A 23,534-nucleotide genomic window follows, 5' to 3' on the forward strand; every position below is an offset into this window, starting at 1 on the left:
CTAGTAAAACGTGTAACCAGGGCATGGGGAATATTGAGGTGGTCACGCGTAGTTCTTTTATCTTAAGTTGTAAGAGTTCGTTGTATTAGTGCTCCTAGTAAAACGCGTAACCAGACTACACAAGATAATCCATTTTATATTGTGCTAACTCACATTACATACAAGGAGCCCGATTTCCATCAGTCCTTACATCATTGGTTATAAAGTAGATCAATCGTATGGTGGAAAGAGCCTTATGTTTAATAGCGTTTGTATGCATTGCATGTATGTATGTATGTATGTATGTATGTATGTATGTATGTATGTATGTATGTATGCATGTATGCATGTATGTATGTATGTATGTATGTATGTATGTATGTATGTATGTATGTATGTATGTATGTATGTGTGTGTGTGTGTGTGTGTGTTTGTTTGTATGTACTTTATTTAATATTTAATCCCAGTAAGTGTAAAAGGCGGAATTAACGGCAGGTCAGTTACTCCAAAATTTTTAACCGCCTTAAAAAAAAGGTTCTCAGTTTGACCCGTGTGTTTGTCCGAGATTATCTCGCGTTTGGCTGAACCGAGTTTGATACGGTATTCAGAAAAATGTTTGTTACATTTTGGAGAAGGTTTTAGTACACATAGATCTGAGCTGATGCTGAACCCTGGCTGTAACTAGTGGAACTCAGGTTTGGTGCAACGTAGACAAACGCTGTTTTGGTCATCCGACACGCCTTGATGAGCACTTGGGAGAGCAGTACCCAAGATAGAGCTGATGCTGAACCCCGGCTGTACCTATTGGAACTCAGGTTTGGTGTAACATAGGCAAACGCCGTTTTTGGTCATCCGACACGCCTTGATGACCACTTGGGAGAGCTGTACCTAATAGTGGAACTTAGGTTTGGTGCAACGTAGGCAAACGCTGTTTTGGTCATCCGACACGCCTTGATGAGCACTTGGGAGAGCAGTACCCAAGATAGAGCTGATGCTGAACCCCGGCTGTACCTAGTGGAACTCAGGTTTGGTGTAACATAGGCACACGCTGTTTTGGTCATCCAACACGTCTTAATGAGCACTTGGGAGAGCAGTACCCAAGATAAAGCTGGTACTGAACCCTGGTAGTACCTAGTGGAACTCAGGTTTGGTGCAACGTAGGCAAACGCTGTTTTGGTCATCCGACACGCCTTGATGAGCACTTGGGAGAGCAGTACCCAAGATAGAGCTGATGATGAACCCCGGCTGTACCTAGTGGAACTCAGGTTTTGGTTCAGGTTTGGTGTAAATTTATTGTGGGTATTAGAAGATATAAAGTAAAAATATTAAGGTCAGTTACTCCAAAAAATTTATTCAGAATCAGAATCATTAACTATACGTTTCTATGTATTTCAAAATAAGACAATCCAGCGATCCAAATATATGTTTAAACTAATATTTTGCCTCTACTGACACTGTTTGAAACTTTTTCTTGCTTTTAGTAATAAAAATGAAAAGAAGAGTAAAAAAATATGTTTTATAAATTATGTTCATAACTTTACTTACTTTTTATGCATTTATTAGTTATCTTCTACAGAAGAAAGAAACTACTACATAAGTATGTAACAAGATAGTACTCGTGCATTACTTATATTATATTGTCAGTTATTTCAATTAATTTTGTGTTTGTCATTTTTTATTTACGTTAAGATTTTTGTAAGTAGGTACCTGTCGGGGCTTCTAACCTCCGTGGCGACCTGACATAGACCGACTGACTGACTGGCTGACTGACATACATATTTGGAATATTGGAACATTTGGAACGACCGACATTTAAATTCAAAATTAGACATGACAATCACAAGACCAGTTGACGACTAGTTCATGACAGACAGCGGACGACGATAAACAGTTCAGTACCTATGTAGGTTATCTTAAGATTTAAAAAAAAAACGAAATAGATTAGTTTTTCACAGGGTTTTCAGCAATGATTACAAAGTGAAATTAGCTAAGATAATTAGTCGCACAACCTTTGTTTTCTACCACATTTCTATCACTACACATTCGTAACAAGGCTTTACTTCGTAAAAAACTCATTTCAAAGACTAATTTATCATATTTTGAACAAACAACATAAAAAAACACCGGAACGCTAACTTAACCGGGTCAATATTACGTACGTAATGAAATGTAAATGTGACGTTTTCTATCAAAAGGTACCACATTGTCGCTTACCATAAGGACGAAAATTGCTTGTATCTTTATACGAAAAACCTGTCAGAATGTCCTTATGATAAGCGACAATGTGGTACCTTTTGTTTGAAAACGACACAAATAAACAAATACACGTGGCAAGGAGCGACGAGCCGCTCCCTCCGCGCCCCACCCCCCGCCTCACCGCGAGCCGCCTATCGCCGTACTACCTGCGTGTGGTTACGCGAAACTATGATAACTCGAGATAGTAGATATCCAGTTTGCCGTAAAAAAACTGCGAAGAGTTACGCATAATTATTCTAACTTGAGTTAGAAGAGATACGCATAACTCAATGTCCAAAAATTCGAAAACGTCTATCTTAAAACATGAAATATCTCAGTAACTAAAGACATTTTTTGAAATTTTGTTTAAGTATTATATAAAGGATAGTGTCTAGTTTCATTTTGCACTGGTTAGGCGTATCTCTGCTTTCTAAAGATAGCAGAGATACGTCTGACACGGCAGTGCAGCAGCAGTGAGGACCCAGTTGAGAGCTATAAGGCTGCCTGTGCACGATCTTTGCCCTTGATCGGTCTGCATGTGGACCGCAAACGAGAATTCGTTATGGACGTCTGTCATTCCTTTGTGAACTCTGAGAGGCTGTCTTCGCCCTTCGCCGCAGTAACATAGCACTACAAAAATCACTGTGTGCCACATGTTCAACGATCAAAGGCGATGGCACACGATTGATTTTTGATTACGATGTTTCACTTGAAGATCGTATAAAGCAGGATAAGCGAAGTGATTCTGCCCCCAGCGAATTAGGGCTTGTAATTTTTTGGATGATGATGTGGTGTATCCCATGTATGAAATGTAGCCGTCTTAAGACAACGTTCAATATACGTGACGCATGCGGATTTTTTGGTTAGAAAACAAATAGATTTATAATCTGTGCAACTAAGATTTTTTATATGTATCCAAAAGAATTACAAACCCAAACTCGCTAGGGACAGAATTACTTATTTTTTATTGGCATGACTTTTATTGTTATCGATAGCTAATGCCTTAATTTAAGGCAAGAAACATCAATAAGTATCGAAAAACCAATAGGCAGTTTTTATTCGTAGTAAGTCTCTGTTTTCTGATAATTCGAAGTGCATATCGATTAAAACGCAAAAAAATAGTTTCATTTCGTAGTAAGCATTTGTATTTTTATATATACTAGGTAATTTTACTTTTGATCAGACAACCCAGTTTAGTTTCGAAATAGCTATCGATAACAATAAAAGTCATGCCAATAAAAAATAAGTAATTCTTTTGGATACATATAAAAAATCTTAGTTGCACAGATTATAAATATATCCTCTATATTTGTTTTCTAACCAAAAAATTCGCATGCGTCAAGTATATTGAACGTTGTCTTAAGACGGTTACATTACATAAATCATGGGACCACATCATCATCCAAAAAATACAAGCCCTAATTCGCTGGGGGCAGAATGACTTCGCTTATCCTGCTTTAGACGATCTTCAAGTGAAACATCATAATCAAAAATCAATCGTGTGCCATCGCCTTTGATCGTTGAAAATGTGGCAAACAGTGGCTTTTGTAGCGCTCTGTTATTGCGGCGAAGGGCGAAGACAGCCTCTCAGAGTTCACAAAGGAATGACAGACGTCCATAACGAATTCTCGTTTGCGGTCCACATGCAGACCGATCAAGGGCAAAGATCGTGCACAGGCAGCCTTATCGCTCTCAACTGGGTCCTCACTGCTGCCCATTGCATAAATGACGAACAATTTGTTATAAGATATGCAAATTTCACCATAAGAAAAGGAAGAGTCAGAGTTGCAAAAGTGCTTAAAATAATAGTTCATCCAGCATTCGCTTTTACAGAAGACTTCCATCATCTATATAACGATATTGCTCTTATCAAAACTACATTTATATACAATAAGACTATTGGTAGATTGTCAGCTATCGATTACAAGGCCCTTACTGGTCTCCCGGTTAAATATGCTGGTTTTGGTGCGACATCAAAAGCTTCGTACGAGTACGTGATAGAAGATCAGTATATGCCTTTGCAAGTGGGTGAGGCAGTAGTGGTGATACGTCCTTATAACGACTTACAAGGTCCATGTTTAGTTATTGCACCTAAATGCTCAAATCGAGAGCAAGGTATCCGCGGAGGAGATTCAGGAGGCCCGTTAATATATGATGGTAGTATAGTGGGGGTGGCAATGTCGTCAACAATTCACGATAATATTGCGCACTATGCAGCCGTCAGCACATACTTACAGTGGATTCATAATACAATGAAAACTTATGGTTAAGAACAAGCTATTGAAGAGGGTATTGTTTCTGGTTTCGATTTAAGAATTTCGTCAGTCAGAATATCCTTAAAGTGATAGAGTATGTTTGCAAGAAGTGTTTTCAACGGTGGAGCATCCATTGCTTACGGTTATAAAAGAAGATAAGCTTTGAAATGGAAGCACATTTCAAGTGAGATCATGGCATCAAGAACTTAATTTCCGCGGAAACTTTAGCTTCTGAAAAATTTATGTTTTGGCAGTTCTTGGAGGTTGACATTGGTTATTTCCCTTTTGTGAGAAAATATGGCTTTCGGCATGAAACCCTTTTCCAACAAAACGTATGATTATAGCTCAATTATTCAATACCGTTATTAAGACATGCATTACGTTACTCCTAATATTAGAATATGTATAGTCAAATGGGCATGAACCTACGAAAAAAATTTTTTGTCATAGAGTAACTTAATGATGTAAATAACCTGCCTGAATAAATATGTAATGTTCTTACCAACAAAGTAGATATAGTGAATATTCAGTTAGTTTTAGTACTTACTGCTCGGTTCTAAATTGAAAGTTTCCGACATTTTCTAAGAACGCACTCACTCATTTCAACAAGATACAAATTTACTTTAAACAAACAGCAAATTCTAAAATTTTAGATACTAAATTGACTGCAGCATTTGGTTGAAAAGTTCGTGAACAAACTTAAACTTATAAAATTTTAATGAGGAAAAATTCATTTCAAACTATTTTTTGCCTTCAACTTTCGCATGGAATATGAAAACGCCCTGATATTAAATTCTTTCAAAGCGAACGCTATTCTATCGATTTGTGATACGTCTGTGAAATATTTCAATAAAACCTATGAGAACCTCCTTTTTTGAAGCATTAATGTCCGCCAACATTAAGTATCCCATTACATGAGTTATTTCTGTTTCACCTAATTATGTAAATGTCCATATAGGTATTTAATAAGAGGGGAAAGGGCAAGTTACTAAATCATGAATGATGCCTTCGTAATTAGGATTAAGTATAAATAGTATAGTACTTGGTATGCAAATAAAGATATCTCTATCTCTATCTCTACCTATATATGTAAATATCTGGGAAAACATATAAAAATTCAAAAATGCGCGTTTTCCTAGAGATAAGACCCAGAGATTTGACACTTTAATGAAATGTAAGGGGTACACCGAGAAGATGCTGCCCTTTCCCGTGTCATGGGACGCACGCAGAGGCAGAACCCGCCTGGGTGTAGGGCTATTGGGAGTGGATGGACTCTAAAATGAACTAGATTATCATTGGGTGAAAGCGATGGACTAAGCAAGTACTAATTATAATTAGCTGTTTATACTAAAACATCGTACATCAACGGACCAGCAAAAGCACCAGCACTATTTTTCAGATTTAAAAAAAGATTAAAAATAGAAGGCTAATTCAAACTTACATATTGATGTCAGTTCGATTTCATATTGACATCACTAATAATAAAGTTGTTGGTATGGATGTGTAGGTATGTTATTTTACTTTTAAAGATACAGATATATCTTTAAACTTATTGACGTCTCTACGCTATATTTGCATATTTATTTCACAATTGTTCTTAGAAATTGTTTATTTTGGCTATAAACTCGCGCTGCTTACAAATACGTATTTATTATCAACAAGCGAAAAGTACGCCAAGTAAACAGAAAACAATCAGGAGAAGTTAGTAAAACAGATGTTTCTCGGTAGCAGTCGATCTGCATTTGTTTATGAATAAATTATGAAACCTTGTAGCATGAGAGACGGAGTTTAAATGAAAGCTTGTCACTGGACTTTGAACATATTATAGCCAACTCGCTACTTATTCCACATCTACCTTCGAGAATGCACTGGCCGGCTAAGGCAAACCAGAGGCAGAGAATCCTGTCACACTCATCCACTTTTATTTATTTACACTTCCTTGCTCAAAAGAAAAACCTATCGTACAAAAGGCGGAGTTAATGCCAAAAGTATTCTCTACCAGTCAACTTTAAGGCAAAGGAGAGAAATTGTGGGCGGTGCTATTGCTACTGCTACTAACAAAATATAGAACGCAAAGCTAAATTCAAATTTAACATACATATGCAAGAACATCAAAATATATACGATACATACAATGTAAATACATATACCTACATATACAAATATATACAAAATAAAAATTATAAAACTAGGAATCCCTCATTTTACTTACCTTTAATGATTGAATTCTATGTAAGGATTTATTCAGTAACAATATAATCTACAATTGCGTACCTAGTGTTATGTGAAATTGTAGAGGGGGGGAGCGTTTTGATTCAAGAAAGCGTCAGTTGACAGAGATGTTATTAAATGTATGAAACCGATTACCATTCTGATGCGTCACGACATCGAACAACACAACACGACACATCAGACAAAATAAATGTGAATCGGGCTTCAAGCTAAAACGGTCCGGATCCGGGCGAAGGCTTTTGACACTTCGTAATCTATGACGGGTGGTCGGTGATCACGTGATGCTGTCTATAGAAAACTGAAGTGTCGGACACCTCGGCTCGGACCCGAATCGTTCTGTTCTAGCGTTAGCTAGCGAAAATCAAAAAGTATGCATGTTCTTTTTCTCGTCATCCAACATGGATCATGGATGGATCATTTTTTATAAGTACCATTTATTATTTAAGCTCTGTTTTCTCTCTGTTAATTTTGTAGGGGCGGGTAGTATGAAAGCGTTTATACAGAATAAAAAACAGTACACTTTATACCTACTCGGCATTTTAAACTAAAGCTAAAACGTTATGGCAATAACATTAGCTAATGAGTAAAATCATACTTGACGTCACGGTATAATGACTGCTATATATAGCAGTTTTGGACTTTATTTATTGCTGTCAATATAAAAAAAAAAACATTTATTTCAGGTCTTAAAAACCCATATTTTATCACATTACAAAAATATAAAATAAAAATGAAAAATTAAAAATAATAAAAAAGGACCTCTTCCGTATTAATAATAATAAAGGACATAATAGATGATTTCACTTCTTGCATTAGAGCATAAAAAGCAACTTTTGCCGCGCCTTAAACACCAACTTTACGAGCATGAGAAGTGAAAAATATTTTTTTTTCTTTCAGTTGCAGATAACTTTGGCGTGGGCACGTACGCCATTTTCTTGTTCGCGCTCACGATCTGGTGGTCGCTCAACTGGGGGGAGGCCACGGCTTGTCCGTACACCCATATTGAAGATATCATTGAAGGTAAGACAAAACATCTATTATACACAGAAGTTTTTAGGTGGGACACTAAGGGCACCAATCAGATCGTGATCTGAGGGCCCACTGTGAACCACGTTCGACGTGTTGCCTTCCTGTCACACTTACATACGAATTTACAAGTTCGACAGAGAGGCAACACGTCGAACGTGGTTCGCGGTAGGCCCTCTGATACTGCTACGTGCTACGTCAAAATGGTCTAAATCGGGCCGTGCCATGTCATTTTCTATGACGGCTGATCTGTGATCACGTGGCGCTTTCCATAGAAAACGAAGCTCCGGAAGCTCCGGCCCGGGCCCGGCCTCGGCCCGGTCTAGTGTGACTGTGAGTCATCGATCCTTTAGGGGACCTTCCCTAACTTTAAATGTATGAAAAATATGTTCTTCAATTTGTTACTTTTATAATTTTGTTCCAAAATCTGTAAACGCCAATTATCGTTATTTAAAAAACTAGAGATGATCTTATTCAAGACCATATTGGCGTTAGCAGCACGGTCTATAATATTTACCCTCAGTGCACATTTAAAAAATCCATTCTGTATAGTCCAGACTAGGGAATGCTCCCGGTACTGAGGTTGTATGGCGAGAACCGGGAATTCCCGGTTCCAGTAGTATAGAAAACCAGTATCAGGAGCACTCCCTAGTCCAGACAGTTATGTCCCAACGACACAGTTCGAAATGATATTCAATTCTTTTCTTCCGAAACCAGGCAAAGGCGATGTCCGCAAAGCCTTGCTGAAGACCTGGGCGGAGCTTGCCGGAGGCCTGCTCGTGTTCAAGTACGTCCAGATGTACTGGGCCCTGGAGATTTCCGAGACACACAAGGACAAGGCGTTTGAGGACTGCAAGGCTGATTTGCAGGTGAGGCTTGCTTGTGTTTACTTGTGACTTGAAAAGCTTTTTCTTTTGAGTTTGCGCAATGTGGGAGTCTAGCCAAGATGACGATAGTTGATAGAAAATGCCATAAACAGTGCTTACGTCATAAACAAAAACGTCACTTACACGCCAAGGTTACGGGTGCAAGCGAACTAACGTAAACCTTACTAGAAAGAGTTGAAAGTGAAGGTTACTTTGACAGCGTTCGTCGTAACATTTATAGGTTTTCATGGCGCTATGGACATGACTAGGTACGACGCCTTTAGGTGTTCTTGGCGTTTAAAAGGTTAAATAAAGTATTAAAATAGTCACGTGACTTTTCATAGCATCTGTCATTCCTTCTGCGATGGTCTTCGTTGGGCGTTAGTACGTCGATAAACGATTGTCATCCTTAGAATAAATTTACTGCCTTGGGTCGCTAGGGTCCCCTAGACCCATATGGTAGTAAGATTCGCTGGCTATGGATGAGGTCTTGGTCGCTTAGTTGGCAGAGCGCTGGAGTGTCGATCCAGATGGCTGAGTTCAAGTCTCACCCAAGGCAGTAAATTTTTGCACTTTTAAATTTATTCTAAGCTTATTAGCATATGTCATACTGTTTAGGCCCCCTCAAGTTTGATCGAGATCACCTAAAATGGCGAAAAGTTGATCGTTTAAAAAAAAAAATCAAAGGTCGTCTATAAAAGATCGCTCTTGAACAATAAGTTAAGTACGTCTGTTGTTTTAACTGGTAGAGTTACACCAAGAAAAGTCTGCAACGATTTTGATAGCATACGCTGTGCAAGTGTTATTTTAAACGTCAAACTTCTATGAAAATATGACGTATAAATAACACTTGCACTGTGTATGCTATCGAAATCGTTGCAGACTTTTCTTGGTGTAACTCTAACATGAGATTATTTAATTTTATTTACTTGAATGCTATGAGATAAATTGCACTAGTCGGTAGTTACAACTTATTTAAATAATATTTTGTAGAAATGATTAATTTAAATATCCATGCAATCAAGGAAAATAATTAAATTCAGCAAGAGCCTAATAAGTAATGAGATTAGGCTTGAATTTCCAGTAACCTCATTACTTAGGCAACCTTCACCCGAGTTAACAGTTAGAGATGTTCCGGGAAAGTTTGAGGATCGAAATTACAGATCACCTTACTATATGGACCATATTAAATATATTAATAACGGGTCATGCACTCACGTATTTTAAGTCGAAAAACGCTCGACATGTTTCAGTCCGTACCGAGGAGTATCATCAGGAGCTTGCGTTGACGGTGACGGACCGGCGCAGACTCCTGAAGCCAACGCAAGCTACTGATGATGCTACTCGGTACGGAGTGAAACATGTCGAGCGTTTTTCGACTTAAAATACGTGAGTGACCCGTTATTAATATATTTAATATGTCTGTGTCTCACGGAAGTTTGGTTAGATGGACCATATTCAGATGTGGCTATTGCAAAATTGTAGTTAATTGAATTTTTACACGTTTTAATCAAGGACAAATTATGCTATGGAAAAAAGTGTGCGTGTCAGCTAATACATTATACAATTTAAGATCAAAACTGCGCAAATTGACAGTTGTTATTTATAAACATTGAATAAATAAAGTATTTCCATGCAGCCGTTGCTAGGGGATGCGAAAGATAAGTTGCGCACGATTCGCACAAAACATAACGTGGGTACATACGTAACGTTTGATTTTATGTCCCATATATTTTCATACCCCGGACTTATTTATGAAAGATTAACCCTTAAAAGGTTGAAGTTGGCTTTTATACTACGTCGGTGGCAAACAAGTCCGCCTGATGTTAAGCAGTCTCCGTAGCCTATGTACGCCTGCAACTCCAGAGGAGTTACATAGAAAAAAATAGAAAAAAAATCAATATTGATAGAAAAAAATCACCATACCATAATTTTAACGCGCACGCGTAATATTCGACATGTGTCATCATCCACACGCGTGTGATAGAGCTTCCTCTAGTAGTTCTGCTAGGCGGATGTACGATATTCCTCGTACTGAGCGTCCTTTCTTTACTTATGTGTGGTGAGTTTTGTGACTTCGTGTTCTTTATGAACGATCTATAATGCGGAGTCTGAACAAAATAGGAATAATGTACTAGATTCATTAGGATAATGGTTATGAGATCTAATTTTCTTGTTTCTACGAAAGTTTTGAGTTAAATAACTTTTAGGGAAGTCTTCAAGATAAGATTGATTCATATCTCGCTCGCGGTGATATATATCGCTCATTTCGCTCAGTGGATCTGTAGATTATATTGTTCACGAGTGAGTACAAAGAGATGTCAATCAATCAGATACACAGAGCCATAAGTGCGACCAAGATGGCGAATCATGTGATACGATCCCGCCATGTTTTCCCGATACCCTCCGAATTATTGCGAACCGCTCCGAAACCTATTCGCATCGTCTCACTCGCTGACTCGCTCGTCACTCATTCTCATCGGTATCCAACCCAAATTCTCTGGTGTCTCCTATACGAATCCGTTACTGGATTGGTTTATTTATTTATAAAGCATGTACCCTAACTGAATGCGATGTGTGACATTGCTATTGTGAGTTTGTTTTGAGTGTTGTACTAAACTTAATCGGTCTTGAGCGGCCATACCAGTAAACAAGTTGGATAAAAACTTTTATCCAATGAATTTAAGTCACTTAAGCGCCACTTGCACCATCCCACTAACCTGGGGTTAACCGTTAACCCAGTGTCAAATTGTACTGGTAACCATGGTAACTGCAGGTTTAACCGGCTAACCCCGGGCTAGTGAATGGAGCAAGTTTTTATGTTTTGCAATAAAGTTTAAACAAAATACCCTTGTCTGCTGGTAGCCGTAGGTGTGTGAGTGAGAGCACCCAAATGCGAATCGAGAGGGCACTAGTCCCTCGGTTTCAACGAGAGGTGCGACATCGAAGCCCTGCCCAGACAAGTCTGCATTTGCAATAGATGCACGCACCAGAGTTCGCTAGGGTACATGCTTTTGGAGCCAAGATAACAATTATATACTAAAATAGATATCATACACTAAAGAAAAAGTGGCCAAGTCCACCGGTGGCCGAGGCGGGAATCGAGCCTGCGTCTTCAGCTTACGCGGTTAACGTCCTGACCACTAGACCACCCGGCCACGGCGGTACCAGTTCCAAATTCTCTGGTATATGCTATCTTTGAATAATTTGATTTGTTTCCTAGTAAGATACAATTGTTTATCAAGAATTGCCACTCGGAAAAAAAACCTGGAACAGATACTAAAATAATGTCAATAATTTCATCCATTTGGCGTTTTATATTAAATTAATGTCTTTTGACTTGGCCCCTAGATTATCTCCCTGTTACGCTGAAATAGCTATGCCGTAGTTCATACCAGCGTATTGTGTTTTATAGCCAGCGAAAATCGTACACTTTCTACACACGTGTGCCGGGAATCCGTTCGGCGGTAACTTCCTCTACAAAGCGGGACAAGGCTGAGATCGGTTAAGAGCGTAGCGCTACGAAAACATTTGAAATTCAACCCTAATTCCTTAATCATACGGTTACAGGTGCCAGTTCTATATGGCGCCGCTGTGGAAGGCATAGCGACATGCCTCTGTCGCCTCGCCTCGAAAAGTCTGGGAGACCTCAACCCTCGCTTCGCGACCGCCATTGACTCCTTCATTGGAACCTCTCTAGTCGTTGCCGGTTAGTATCAAAAAAACAAAACTAATATAGGTAATAATGGTTTCCTTAGTGTAAGGCCTCAGTAGCGAGCGTCTAGCAGCGCGTACGGCGGAGCGTACAGTGTAGCGTCGAGCGTTCAAGGAATTTAACGCCGCACGCTACGCTAATCGCCCCGCTCGAGCGTTCACTTAGTGTGTACACTTACATATAATATATGTGCTTGTAAAAAGGGCATATTGCAATTTGTATGTGATGACGAAGTATTCGCCGTATTTCATGACATTACAATAATCATTGTACACTTGTCAGATACCTAGTAAGCGAATGTGGTAATCACGAAACTTCATATTTATTACTACCTAGTACCTATCATGTCTACTGCCATCGCTTTTGTACTATCTTCACACATAAGCTACTAAAAACAGACATCTATAGGTATTACATTGATATTATAATTATAAATTATATTGCATTACTTCTCGAAAATTAAGGTACCTACGACCAATACTACTTATTAAATTATTTTGTAATTTAATTTACATTTTATCGCTACAGCTTTAGTGTCCGATGCATTGTCTTTTATTAGGTTTTTCTTTTAAAACCAATATACCTACGTACATACACCAACCATACATACACCATTAAAGTTATGCTTATCCACATTAGCCTAGGTATATTAATGTAAATGATTGCTTTGTTAATTTCACATCATCATCATATATTTAAGAGTTATACTCTTGTCGGTGGAGCGATTTCCATATGTGTCGGTCCTTTGCCTTCTCCTTGACGGCACATCACATTTTAAATTATATGTTTTGAAGAATGAGACAAATATACAGGTATATAACCTATTAAAACGTACTAATCGGCTGTGAACACATCCTTTAAATTATGTACACTCATTGAAATTAAATTTTATGATTAATTATTGTCCCCACTTCCATTTTCTACGTAGACTATCTGTTACTTATTACCCTAAGAACCCCTAACCCTAACGAATTATAGTAAAAATACTACTAGGTATGATTTATATAGCCTTATAGCAAAGTACGATTAAAATTACTCCTCTCATTCCTATATAAATTTTACTAATCCAATGTCACATAACTTAAAATTAACTAAAACCACATTAAAATCAAGCTCACTTCGTATTTTCAACGGAAGGGCATAAACTAAATCTTCTTCCCCAATTCACATGACTTCCTTCGAAACAAATCTACGTTTATTTTGCATTACCCCACACTCAGAACATCGTTACAGCATTCTCCGTACTGCCATTAAAAAAAGATGTCCCAAAATGTCCACGTTTTAGTGTGAATTTTTATTTTATTTTATATGTGCGTGACGTAGTGGAATGTAAAATTTTCATGCAAAGTGGGAAATTTTTTTTATCATCAGGATTGAATATGCTTGTGATTCTGACTTGAAAGAACCCAAAAACACCAGGATCTATGAGAATCAGGTTTTCAATATTTATTTTAGAAAACGCCCAGGTAACTATTTCTGGTCATAACTATGTAAAGACTAAAAAATCTCATAATTTTCTGGATATGCTTTCAGAAAGAATCATTTAAAAAATGTCTACATGTCAAGTGCAAAACGAATTTTTTAAGCTTGCGACAGACAAAACTTTAGTAAAAAACCAGATTTGCAAATTAGGGGCCATTAGACCAACCACATATGACGGACTGATCTAGTGATCATGCCTCTCAGTGAACTATGAAAATTCCCATAAAATTTAGCGTAGGTATTTGACGGTGCCACACGGTTTGGTGCAACTGACCCAAAATCTCGATTTAATTTAAATTCAGAATCTATCAAACTGTTTCTATCAAACATCCTCACACTGCTTCATCTCTTTCGTTTTCAACAAAGCTTTAATTTTTCATTAAATAGAAAGAGAGCATTTGTCGACTACATGCGCCTCACCCACTTTTCACGTTGCAGGAGTCCTCAATAGGCACACGGTATTCGTCTACCGCTATCAGGACAATTTTAGTGCCAATGACGACCTAAGCGTGTCCATCTTTTGCAAAGTGCATTTAGGAAAAGGTACATTTAGGCATTTATATGTCCACTAATATTGGGTTTGAACTAGCTACCGCCCTATTGTTTTTACTAGACAATATAGAATTTTTAAACACCTATATAATAAGAAAATCGGCGAAAATAGTTTTTAAACATATTTCGTCATCAATTATCTCTTTCGACTTCAATGTGGAGGCATATTTGGGCGTTTTCGAAAATAAATATTGAAAACCTGATTCTCACAGATCGTGGTGATTTTGGGTTCTTTAAACTCGGAATAACTAGCACATTCAATTCTGATGATAAAAAAAATGTCCAAAAATTTGTATGAAAATTGTACGTTCCACTACGTCACGCACACAAGTGAAAAAAAAATTCACACTTAAACGTGACGTAATGGAATGGACATTTTGGGACATCTTTTTTTAATGGTGGGGTGGAGAATGCTGTCGATTCTGAGTAGATTGAGCCCAAGAATGTCCAGATTTGAAAGAATCGGGTTTTCAATATTTATTTTAGAAAACGCTAATTTTTTCTGCCTATCTAAGGGTAGTATAGAAGTATAAATAGTATAGCCTACTATACTATTATACTTCTATACTTACCCTCTATGTAGTTGTATTAATTAAGCACTGAAATATGTCGTAATTTGTATATCATACATAGTCAGAATTCAGTACACCTTGATTTCGATAATTATTAAACATGGTGAAATATAAATATTATAAAAACAGTCAATTAACCAAATGTTATCTATTTATCTCTGAATATAGTGACTATTCATTATCTGATATCTGATCATCTATTGCACCACAGACGGCAGGCGTTTATAGTCTTCTGTTCTGCCCGCGCAGCATGGTTTCCCCTATCACTAAGTCCGTCACTTTCGCACTCACATACTTGTTAGAACGTTACAGGCATGGTGTTAAGCGTACCGTGCTACGACTCCAGTTCTCTCTCTGTTAAACAAAATCCAGTCTCTTTTGTGTGAGCGGTTGGCCATCGTGTGCCATTGTGTGTGAGCGCCGCACGCGCCGTGGCACGCGCCATGCAACACAAAGGCCAACAGATCGCACAAGAGACAATGGTTTTTGTTTAACTGATTACCGTCTTAGACCTACCGTGTTGACCGATGGTATAATATATACCGGTGGTATTATACCATAAATGTACCTACTGGAAAAGTAGTGATAAAATTGACAGGCGGTTTGGCTTTTCGTTACTTGGCAAAAGCTACTTCTTTAAATTGAATATTCAGTTTTCAGCTAGATTTTTTTTAGTTAGCTAAGTAAAAACAACGGTGGCGGTAACAGCTAAAGAAAAACCCATCATTTTCATGTTAATTGTAAATATGCATTGGTCACGCTTCATGTCGGTAGCTTCAGTAGCTTTTCATGTTAGAAATCGTTTAGTATCATGACATTGTGCATTGGTTAACTTGATGGCAATGGAAACGGGTAATTTTATATGGAAATTACCTTAAAAACAACCTGTGTTCATTGTTTTTCAGTGTATTATTAGCAGGTGTATACTATTAAAGGTTCTACGGATGTTTTGATCAACGTTTCCATGATTCCCAAGAAGGAATTTTTATAATTTTCTGTGATTGGAATTTTTGATCGTACCGCAGCATATCCCGAGTACCTATAGATTTTAATTACTAGTTCAGGATTGCAGCGTTTTTTTTTTGCTTTTTGTAAAAAAAATCACAAAATAAAGTTGTACTTATCAATAACAAAGTGTTCTCTATCAAAGTGGCATTGAAAATTCCAATCATTGGTTTGTACCGGTATTTCCCATCACTGGTTTGTAAAACTTACGCAAGTAAGTTAAATGTTTTTACAGAATTCATTAGCATTATGGAAACACTTGTCAAAACGTCCACAGACTAAATAAAACAGAGCACCAAACGCTTTCTTCATTCCAGCATTCGAATATTCCGGTGGCTACTTCAATCCAGTCCTGGCGACGTCTCTGAAGGCCGGCTGTGATGGACACACTCTTCTAGAACATGCTGTGGTCTACTGGATCGGCGCCTGCGCTGGCTCCATCCTCTCAGTCTACGTGTACAAGCTGCCGGCTATCCAGAAGTACCTTGCCCCTAGCAATACTGCGGCCAATGGTGACAGTATTTGGGATAACAAGGAGGATTAATTCTAGGGCTGATTTGACTAAGAGTAAGGATTTAATTCAAGAAATACCGTTAAAACTGTGTTTTAGGGTCATACATATTTCAAATTAAAGTTGTTACTTAATAGTGAGCAAACCCTTGTATTTCCTTATACAAGTTAAGCGACACAAATATAGTTTTATGCGGATAAGTAGGTATTCAATAAGGGTTTTAGCTCTCAACTTGGGTTAGCAATATGCCAAAAAAAAGGATATGCAAAGTTCCTATGACATGGTCTCGGCATTTTTTTCTGCACGTTTATTGCCAAAGCTTCGTACAGTTAAACACTGATTTAAACTTTCACGATTTCTACACATTATTAAATTGTAAAACGGGACTTATAATCGCGTATTTAAGTTTCAACATTTTACCTCCGACGATAAGAAAGGGAAACCTAGTTGCTATGTCTTGCTTGGAATAAATTCTACTCTTGGTTAAACAAACATTACCTGCTAAAACCTATTATTGGTGTAACATTTATATATATTTTTTTCACATAATGTAATGTGCTAACACCAAGCAGATTCATAAATAAATATTAAAAAAAATGTGAAACATTGCATTATGGTAAAATAGTTATTTACGATACAAGTGCGGAAAAGAGGAAATTCGAAACGAGTGGCGATAAATTAAAACACGACCGCAGAAAGTGTTTTAAATCGACACAAGTTGCGAATTACCTTTTCACACGTGTATCGTACAACGTTTCACAGTACATATGGCCCTTTAAACTTTCGACATATGCACGAAAAGTGCTCATTCCCGCACTAGTGCGAAAAAATAGCACCATATGTACTGTAAAATGAATTTTCTTCACCAGTAGGCGATAATTGATGCTAGTCACTACGGGGTCAGTGTTTTGAGTTAAACAATGGTTATTGATATGAGCCAGTTAATTAAATTATGATTTTAACGCAAAAATAATAATAATAAATTGACACATAATCTTGATATGACAAATAACCTTTAAAATCCGTACGAAACAATAATTCGCAGCAACGTTTAAAACAATATTTGACATATTTTAAAACCTGATATACCCCTAGATTTTATAATTTTATATCCAACTATTATAGTAGCCCTTCCAAAAATATAATAAGTGCTACGTACTCCCGTTGTAAATAAAAATGTTTGTTAATGTTTGTGTTTTATTTAAATTATCCCTTGAGGCATCAGTCATCCCCTCATCTTCTTCTTCGCGTAATCCCGCCGGAGCCTGGGGTCCGCTTGACAACTAATCCCAAGAATTGACGTAGGCACTAGTTTTTACGGAAGCGACTGCCAATTTGACCTTCCAACCCAGAGGGGATACTAGGCCTTATTAGGATTAGTCCGGTTTCCTCGCGATGTTTTCCTTCACCGAAAAGCGACTGGTAAATTTCAAATGATATTTCGTACTTATTGTTAGTGGGTAATCTAAGATATGACGGGGCGCTGATGCGCACCCGCCGAAGGTAAGTCGAATATAATTGTCAATGTGATCGGCCGGTGTTTAATTTGTCTCCGTTTTCGGCTCCCTCATTAGTACGAGCTGGGTAAAGTACAGTATAAGTATATGTAGTTATGTATTGTATAAATAATATATGTACAAGACATCATCATTGGCCTTTGCGTCTGTTGCAGACGATTTATGGTGTAACACCGGAGAGACACCGCTTTAGGTGGCCGAATAGACCGATGCGAGACCGATATGGTCTACCACAGGCATGACAAGAGAGATTTGCGGTAAACGGTACTGACGTCTCAGCTTGGCGTCGTTTTTGCCCCTTGTGTGCGAGTGCGGCGAACCAGGTCTCATCACAAAACTTGCGATCCTCGATCCACAACACGTTTGCGCCATTCCGGCCGCTGTTCTGCGAGCCTCTCCCAGTTTCGGCGGTCGATTCTCATGTCCTCATGTGGTTTTAGTGGCGTAGCTAGGCGAAGTGGGCCGTCGGCCACGGCCTCGTGCCCCAAGGTGGGGGGGGGGGGGGGCTCGCGCGAGGCCCCTTAGGGCACAGTGCAAGAAAAGGGCCTCGCAGCTGCGATTTCGCCCACGGCTAAATTAGTTCACGCTACGCCACTGTGTGGTTTTTGCAGATATATTTCCCATTCAGTGGTAACAAGTTTCAAGATAAAAATATTGTTGTTTGTTTAATTTTTTAATTTATTTTATAATAATGCAGAACTTGCCGTATTACCTATCCCACCTACATAGGTGCAAATGCACAGGGGCCATCTTTTTTTTTGTCATATTTTACTAACAAAAAGTAGCTTTTCAAGCTCCAAAAATTCCATATAGGACTGGTGAGATTTCTATACATAATAAATGTATTTCAGTTTTCCTACCGTTTTATAACACAAATCAAAAGGTTTTCTTTTGTAACGATTTATCGTTCTTAAGTGTTCGTAACGAAAATAATAGATTCAGATAATATTTATTTCTCAACAGCGATACAAAATTAAAGAGATAAAGATAGTTTATTATTCAAGTAGGCATATTACAATGCGCTTATGAACGTCAAATAAAGCTACGCCGGCTCTAACCCTACACCTCTGCCCCGAGAAGATTTAAATCCCCCCTCAAATGGAGGAGGGTATCCCAATATGGGACCGGCAACAAACTCGGCGGGACACATCTTTTCAAAACAATACATCTTATAATTAACATGCATTACCATTTTCAGTAATACACACAAAAATAATAAATTTATAAATAGGACATTCTTACACAGATTAACTAAGTCCCCCACGGTAAGCCCAAGGAGGCTTGTGTTATGGGTACTCAGACAACGATATTTATAAAATATAAATACTTAAATACATAGAAAACACCCATGACTCAGGAACAAATATTTGTGCTCATCACAAAAATAAATGCCCTTACCGGGATTCGAACCTAGGACCATCGGCTTCACAGGCCCCTGCCAGTGTGCCGTATTTTTGTGAAGGGTCACTACCCACTAGGCCAGACCGGTCGTCAAAAATACGCACACATAGTGAGATCGTTAAGTCAGATAAGCGCTAGGTACATATTTTAAACTAATAATTACAGTATTTTACAAATAAAAAATAAAAACAATCCAATTACAATTACACATACAATTTGAATAATAATTAATTAATTGAGAATAGTATATTGATACTTGATACATTTGTATATACATTAATAATTATCATTTAAGTATTATTTGGTGCTATAAATTAAACATTTATTTGTAAAAGATATGTGATGTACTGCTATTTTTTAATTGCGGCAATATTACGCCAAACGAAGAGAATTTTTTTTATGGAATGGCAGATGCTACGAAAAGTCACGTGACTATTTCCATACATTATTTAGTTTCGGTTGACGTTTGTTATGAACGGTTGTCATCTTGGCCAGGCCCCACAAGCAGAAAACACACGACTATATTTCTTACGAAAAAAATTGTCTGACATGACATGAGTGACATGTTTCATATGTAAAAAGTATAAAAAAGGAAATAAGTAGGTACGCTACTCAAGAACAAGTTTATTTCTTAAAATTCAGACCGAACGTGTTTTCTTTTTCCACATTATCTCTAACAAAAAGGCACTCACAGACAGGACGCACCCGAAGGCCCAAAAGTAAAACACTCCCCCAACTTGTGAAAGAGTAATGGCGCAGCCCGAAACACAACTACAGCTGTTACTGAGCGCTACTTGATTGGCACTCTTAGCCTTCGCCACCACGGTTATGCCAATAGCTTGCCTAAAAAGATGGTTGCAAATACCAGCTTCAAATAATCTCTCCTGAACTTTCTGAAACCCCGTCACAATCAGACTGTCTTTCTTGACCAACATTTCATGATATACCGTAAGTATCCTGTGCGTAGCTCTTAGTATCTTAGCTTCATCCTTGATGGCTGTAGACGCTTGCACGGGGTAAAAATATTCATCTAATATCGCAGTCACACCGTCGCTTTCGAGTACCTTGACGCAGCAATCAAAGAAATCACTGCAATCCTTCGACGTGTTAGCAAAGGCCAAATATTTACTCTCCTGTATAAAGTACTTCTTTTTCGGAATCAAATAAGGAATACGACCGGAGTTTATAACGTCATCATTGGTTTTAAAAGACACCGAAGGTCCATCAATTGTTAAGAAATTAACCAATTGAATGTTCATATAAGATGACACAAACATACATAGTATCAAATAGAATACATCTAACATCTTATGTTTGAAAGACTTAGGTTCTGGCAAAGACGATGTCCCCATAAGTGCACCCCAGCTGTACAACATGATGTCTCTAAAAGAGCACTTCTCATTGTCGTATTTGCGAAAACAATATGATGTAATTGAGTACAATAAATAAAAGATGTCAAAAAAGTATATTTGGTTCAATTTGTGTACTAAATTGACCCAAGAACGGCCAGGCCTATGGGCGGCATAAATCCAAATCACAGCTTGCATTGCATATATTCCAGAGTAAGACACGCGATCGCCATAGACCCTGTACAGCCCACCAGCGGATACGTCCACGCTTCCATTAAAAAAAAATCTGTAAAATCATTACCACTGTACGTATTATGCTGTTCTCTGTTTAAATAATGCCAAATTATCGACGCGTTGAAGTAATTAGCGATTATTTTAATAATTTCCACATCAGAGCCCTCAATTTCGGGTATCAAGTCGTAATTTTTCAATTTATGCTTATTTGGAATCTTAGAAAACGGAAACATTGTAGCCATGCCCACTCTGAGCGAACAATTTTTGAAATTCGGTTTAATCAATTCAGGAAAAATAACATCCGTTTCTAAGGTTCCGTTGAGACAGACGTTTATTATATTTGGTTCAAATTTCTCCACAGGTTGACACGTTTTTTCATTCATCGTCGGTGGGTAAGTAATAACATAATGTTTTTCAGCTTTCGGATCCGGTATGATAAACCCTATATCGCGATCCATATATCGTTGTACAAAAGCTTGTAATTTCAAATCTTCTGTTAGCTCTGGAATTATTACAAGGTATTTAACTCTTTTGTCTGTGCGATATATTTCGAAGTCAAAAAGCGCTTCACTATATTCGAAATCTACAATAACAATAACGTTTCCGTTGTAAACGTCAAGTGTTTGGTTCACATTGTGATTGCCTTTATCCTGTATTGTAATAGGAATGTCTCTTTTGGCAAAAGTTTCAATCATTTTATTAAAAAATATATCATTATTGTCATCAGTATCTGATTCAAGAATCAGTATGGTTGGTGAAAAGATAATTGTAATTTGGGTAAGGTCCACGACGCACTCTATCAGCGATTTATCATTGAGGAGGCTTTTCTCAGCTTCTTCGAATTTACGAGTAATTATATTAGAAATATTTACTTCAGTTGCATTTCCGTTTTGAAATATCCAAGTAAGGAGCACAATCCACGTAAACATGTTTCTCGAAGTAAAGCGACACAATTTATGTGATAACCGTTTTAAAACGTCTCTTGTATCTTTTCCGTAATCACCCCGGAAATGATTACACAGCGTCATTTAAGTATTATATGTATTTAAATTTAAGAGGCTACTGAATTCAGTTTATATAAAAGAATTTTGTTATCTACGAGAACGTTAGTTTAAGTATTGTTGATTTAATATTGTGTGTTTCAAAACACATTTTGATAGTTTGACTTATTCTATATACTTGTTAAATATTTATTGGAAATGACATTTAAAACAGATAAGTTCTGTAAAATATAAGTATAACACATAATTATAAATATTATAAGCACATCATTATAAATAACATTAACAATTAACAATATTTTGAAAAAAATATATTTTAAAGTGAAACTTTTATTTTTAAACATTGATTGGATGTATTAAGTTACATGTCAAAATTACTTCTACGTTACAAACATTTTACAAAAAAAATTACCACAACAGCTTGTAAAGACTCTTTTTATTAATACAAAACTGATGACAAAGTTGCATTTTATCCACAAGAGTGGCAAAGTAATTAGATTCAAACTTTGAATTGATGCCTGGATGTTGTTGATGTTGGATGGTGGAATTGACATTTAAGTAATAATTTTGAATAGTAAGTTCCTATTTAATAGCGTTCATTTGGATTTGATTTATTTTATTTGTATTATTTCAAAGTTAGTATTTTTCTCGCGTCGCTATGGTGGAAAGTTGTGTGCATCACTCGGTAGCAAAGTTTGTTTTACCCTCATGCCTTGAAATTGTGGCATCTTTCGCTTGCTTGTGCATCAATATTACGAGTAGTACAAAGAGTTAAGTAACAACTTTCAGTTTTCTTAAAGATAGCCTTTACGAGCTGGTTTGGTGTGGTGAACATTTGTTTATTTTATTATTCCACACAGTTTCTTACCTTAAATAGGTTTACAACATAACACATAACTTTGTCTTACTTATAAGTATAAGCAACATTGAAGGCATGATTCCCCTTAAAAGCCATTATGCATTCCCAGTAAAAGCCATTCCTAGTACTGCACACTGCTGAGGCGACGAAGTAAGTTGTTTAAAATTACAGGCTATGTGGACAAATGGCCATAGCGTTAAGCGTCTCGTGAGTTGTTATACAGAGAGCTTTTAAATGTACAAGTACTTTCAGCTTTGTAAGTAGATATTGTAGATACACAGACTACACAGACACCACATTTTAAAGCGTAACCTATTTGTGAAAAGAGTGTAATTTTTTCGACGGCGTGAGTATGATAATTGTAAGGGGGAAATTCAAGGGGTTGGCGGTGGAAACGGCACCACTTTTAAGCCTGGCAGCATCAAGTTTGTCGAAGCCTAGGAAAACCACTGCAAATATCAAAAGTCAAACTGCGGTCTAATAAGTATGCATACGGCACAGATCTAGAGATCCTTGTCTACACAGAGCACCACACATATTGTTGCAATTTTACTTGTAAAATGCTACGATTTAAGCAGCACAACCGAGTTGTATTTTACACGATTTTATAGCCCAGTAGTTACACTTCCTCCCAATGCTAAACTTGTTAAAAAAAAAAATTTCCACGAGTACTGGTCGTAATTGTGGGCGCAACTGAAATAAGCGGTCGTGTCTCCCATACAAAATTTGTACGGAAGCGCTTA

General features: G+C 37.4%; 2 protein-coding genes and 1 pseudogene across 4 annotated transcripts in view; 2 read left to right on the top strand and 1 right to left on the bottom strand.

Annotated features, from left to right (window-relative positions):
* LOC134746826 (aquaporin-11) overlaps positions 1-17,618 on the top strand; it is a 28,165-nt gene extending 10,547 nt beyond the window's left edge. For 2 of the 3 annotated variants that reach the window (XM_063681391.1, XM_063681390.1), the window contains 5 exons: positions 7,599-7,721; positions 8,445-8,596; positions 12,164-12,302; positions 14,229-14,333; positions 16,237-17,618. In XM_063681391.1, the coding sequence (XP_063537461.1) occupies positions 7,599-7,721; positions 8,445-8,596; positions 12,164-12,302; positions 14,229-14,333; positions 16,237-16,463 (746 nt within the window). In that variant the 3' untranslated portion in view covers positions 16,464-17,618. The remainder of the gene's footprint in view (positions 1-7,598; positions 7,722-8,444; positions 8,597-12,163; positions 12,303-14,228; positions 14,334-16,236) is intronic. The other variant, XM_063681392.1, reaches the window with a different exon arrangement.
* Positions 3,737-4,576, top strand: LOC134746832 (serine protease 1-like). Its single transcript, XM_063681400.1, has one exon. The coding sequence runs from the start codon at positions 3,741-3,743 to the stop codon at positions 4,482-4,484; it is 744 nt and encodes a 247-aa protein (XP_063537470.1). The 5' UTR covers positions 3,737-3,740; the 3' UTR covers positions 4,485-4,576.
* Positions 17,619-19,986: 2,368 nt separating the features above from the next.
* LOC134746871 (uncharacterized) lies at positions 19,987-21,771 on the bottom strand (annotated as a pseudogene).
* Positions 21,772-23,534: the final 1,763 nt, after the last annotated feature.

The sequence above is a fragment of the Cydia strobilella genome, chromosome 13 (genome assembly GCF_947568885.1).
Source record: "Cydia strobilella chromosome 13, ilCydStro3.1, whole genome shotgun sequence".
NCBI lineage: Eukaryota > Metazoa > Arthropoda > Insecta > Lepidoptera > Tortricidae > Cydia > Cydia strobilella.

Bases quoted from the DNA above. Each gene is read 5' to 3' on its own strand.
- LOC134746832 (XM_063681400.1), top strand. From the start codon at position 3,741: ATGTGGCAAACAGTGGCTTTTGTAGCGCTCTGTTATTGCGGCGAAGGG.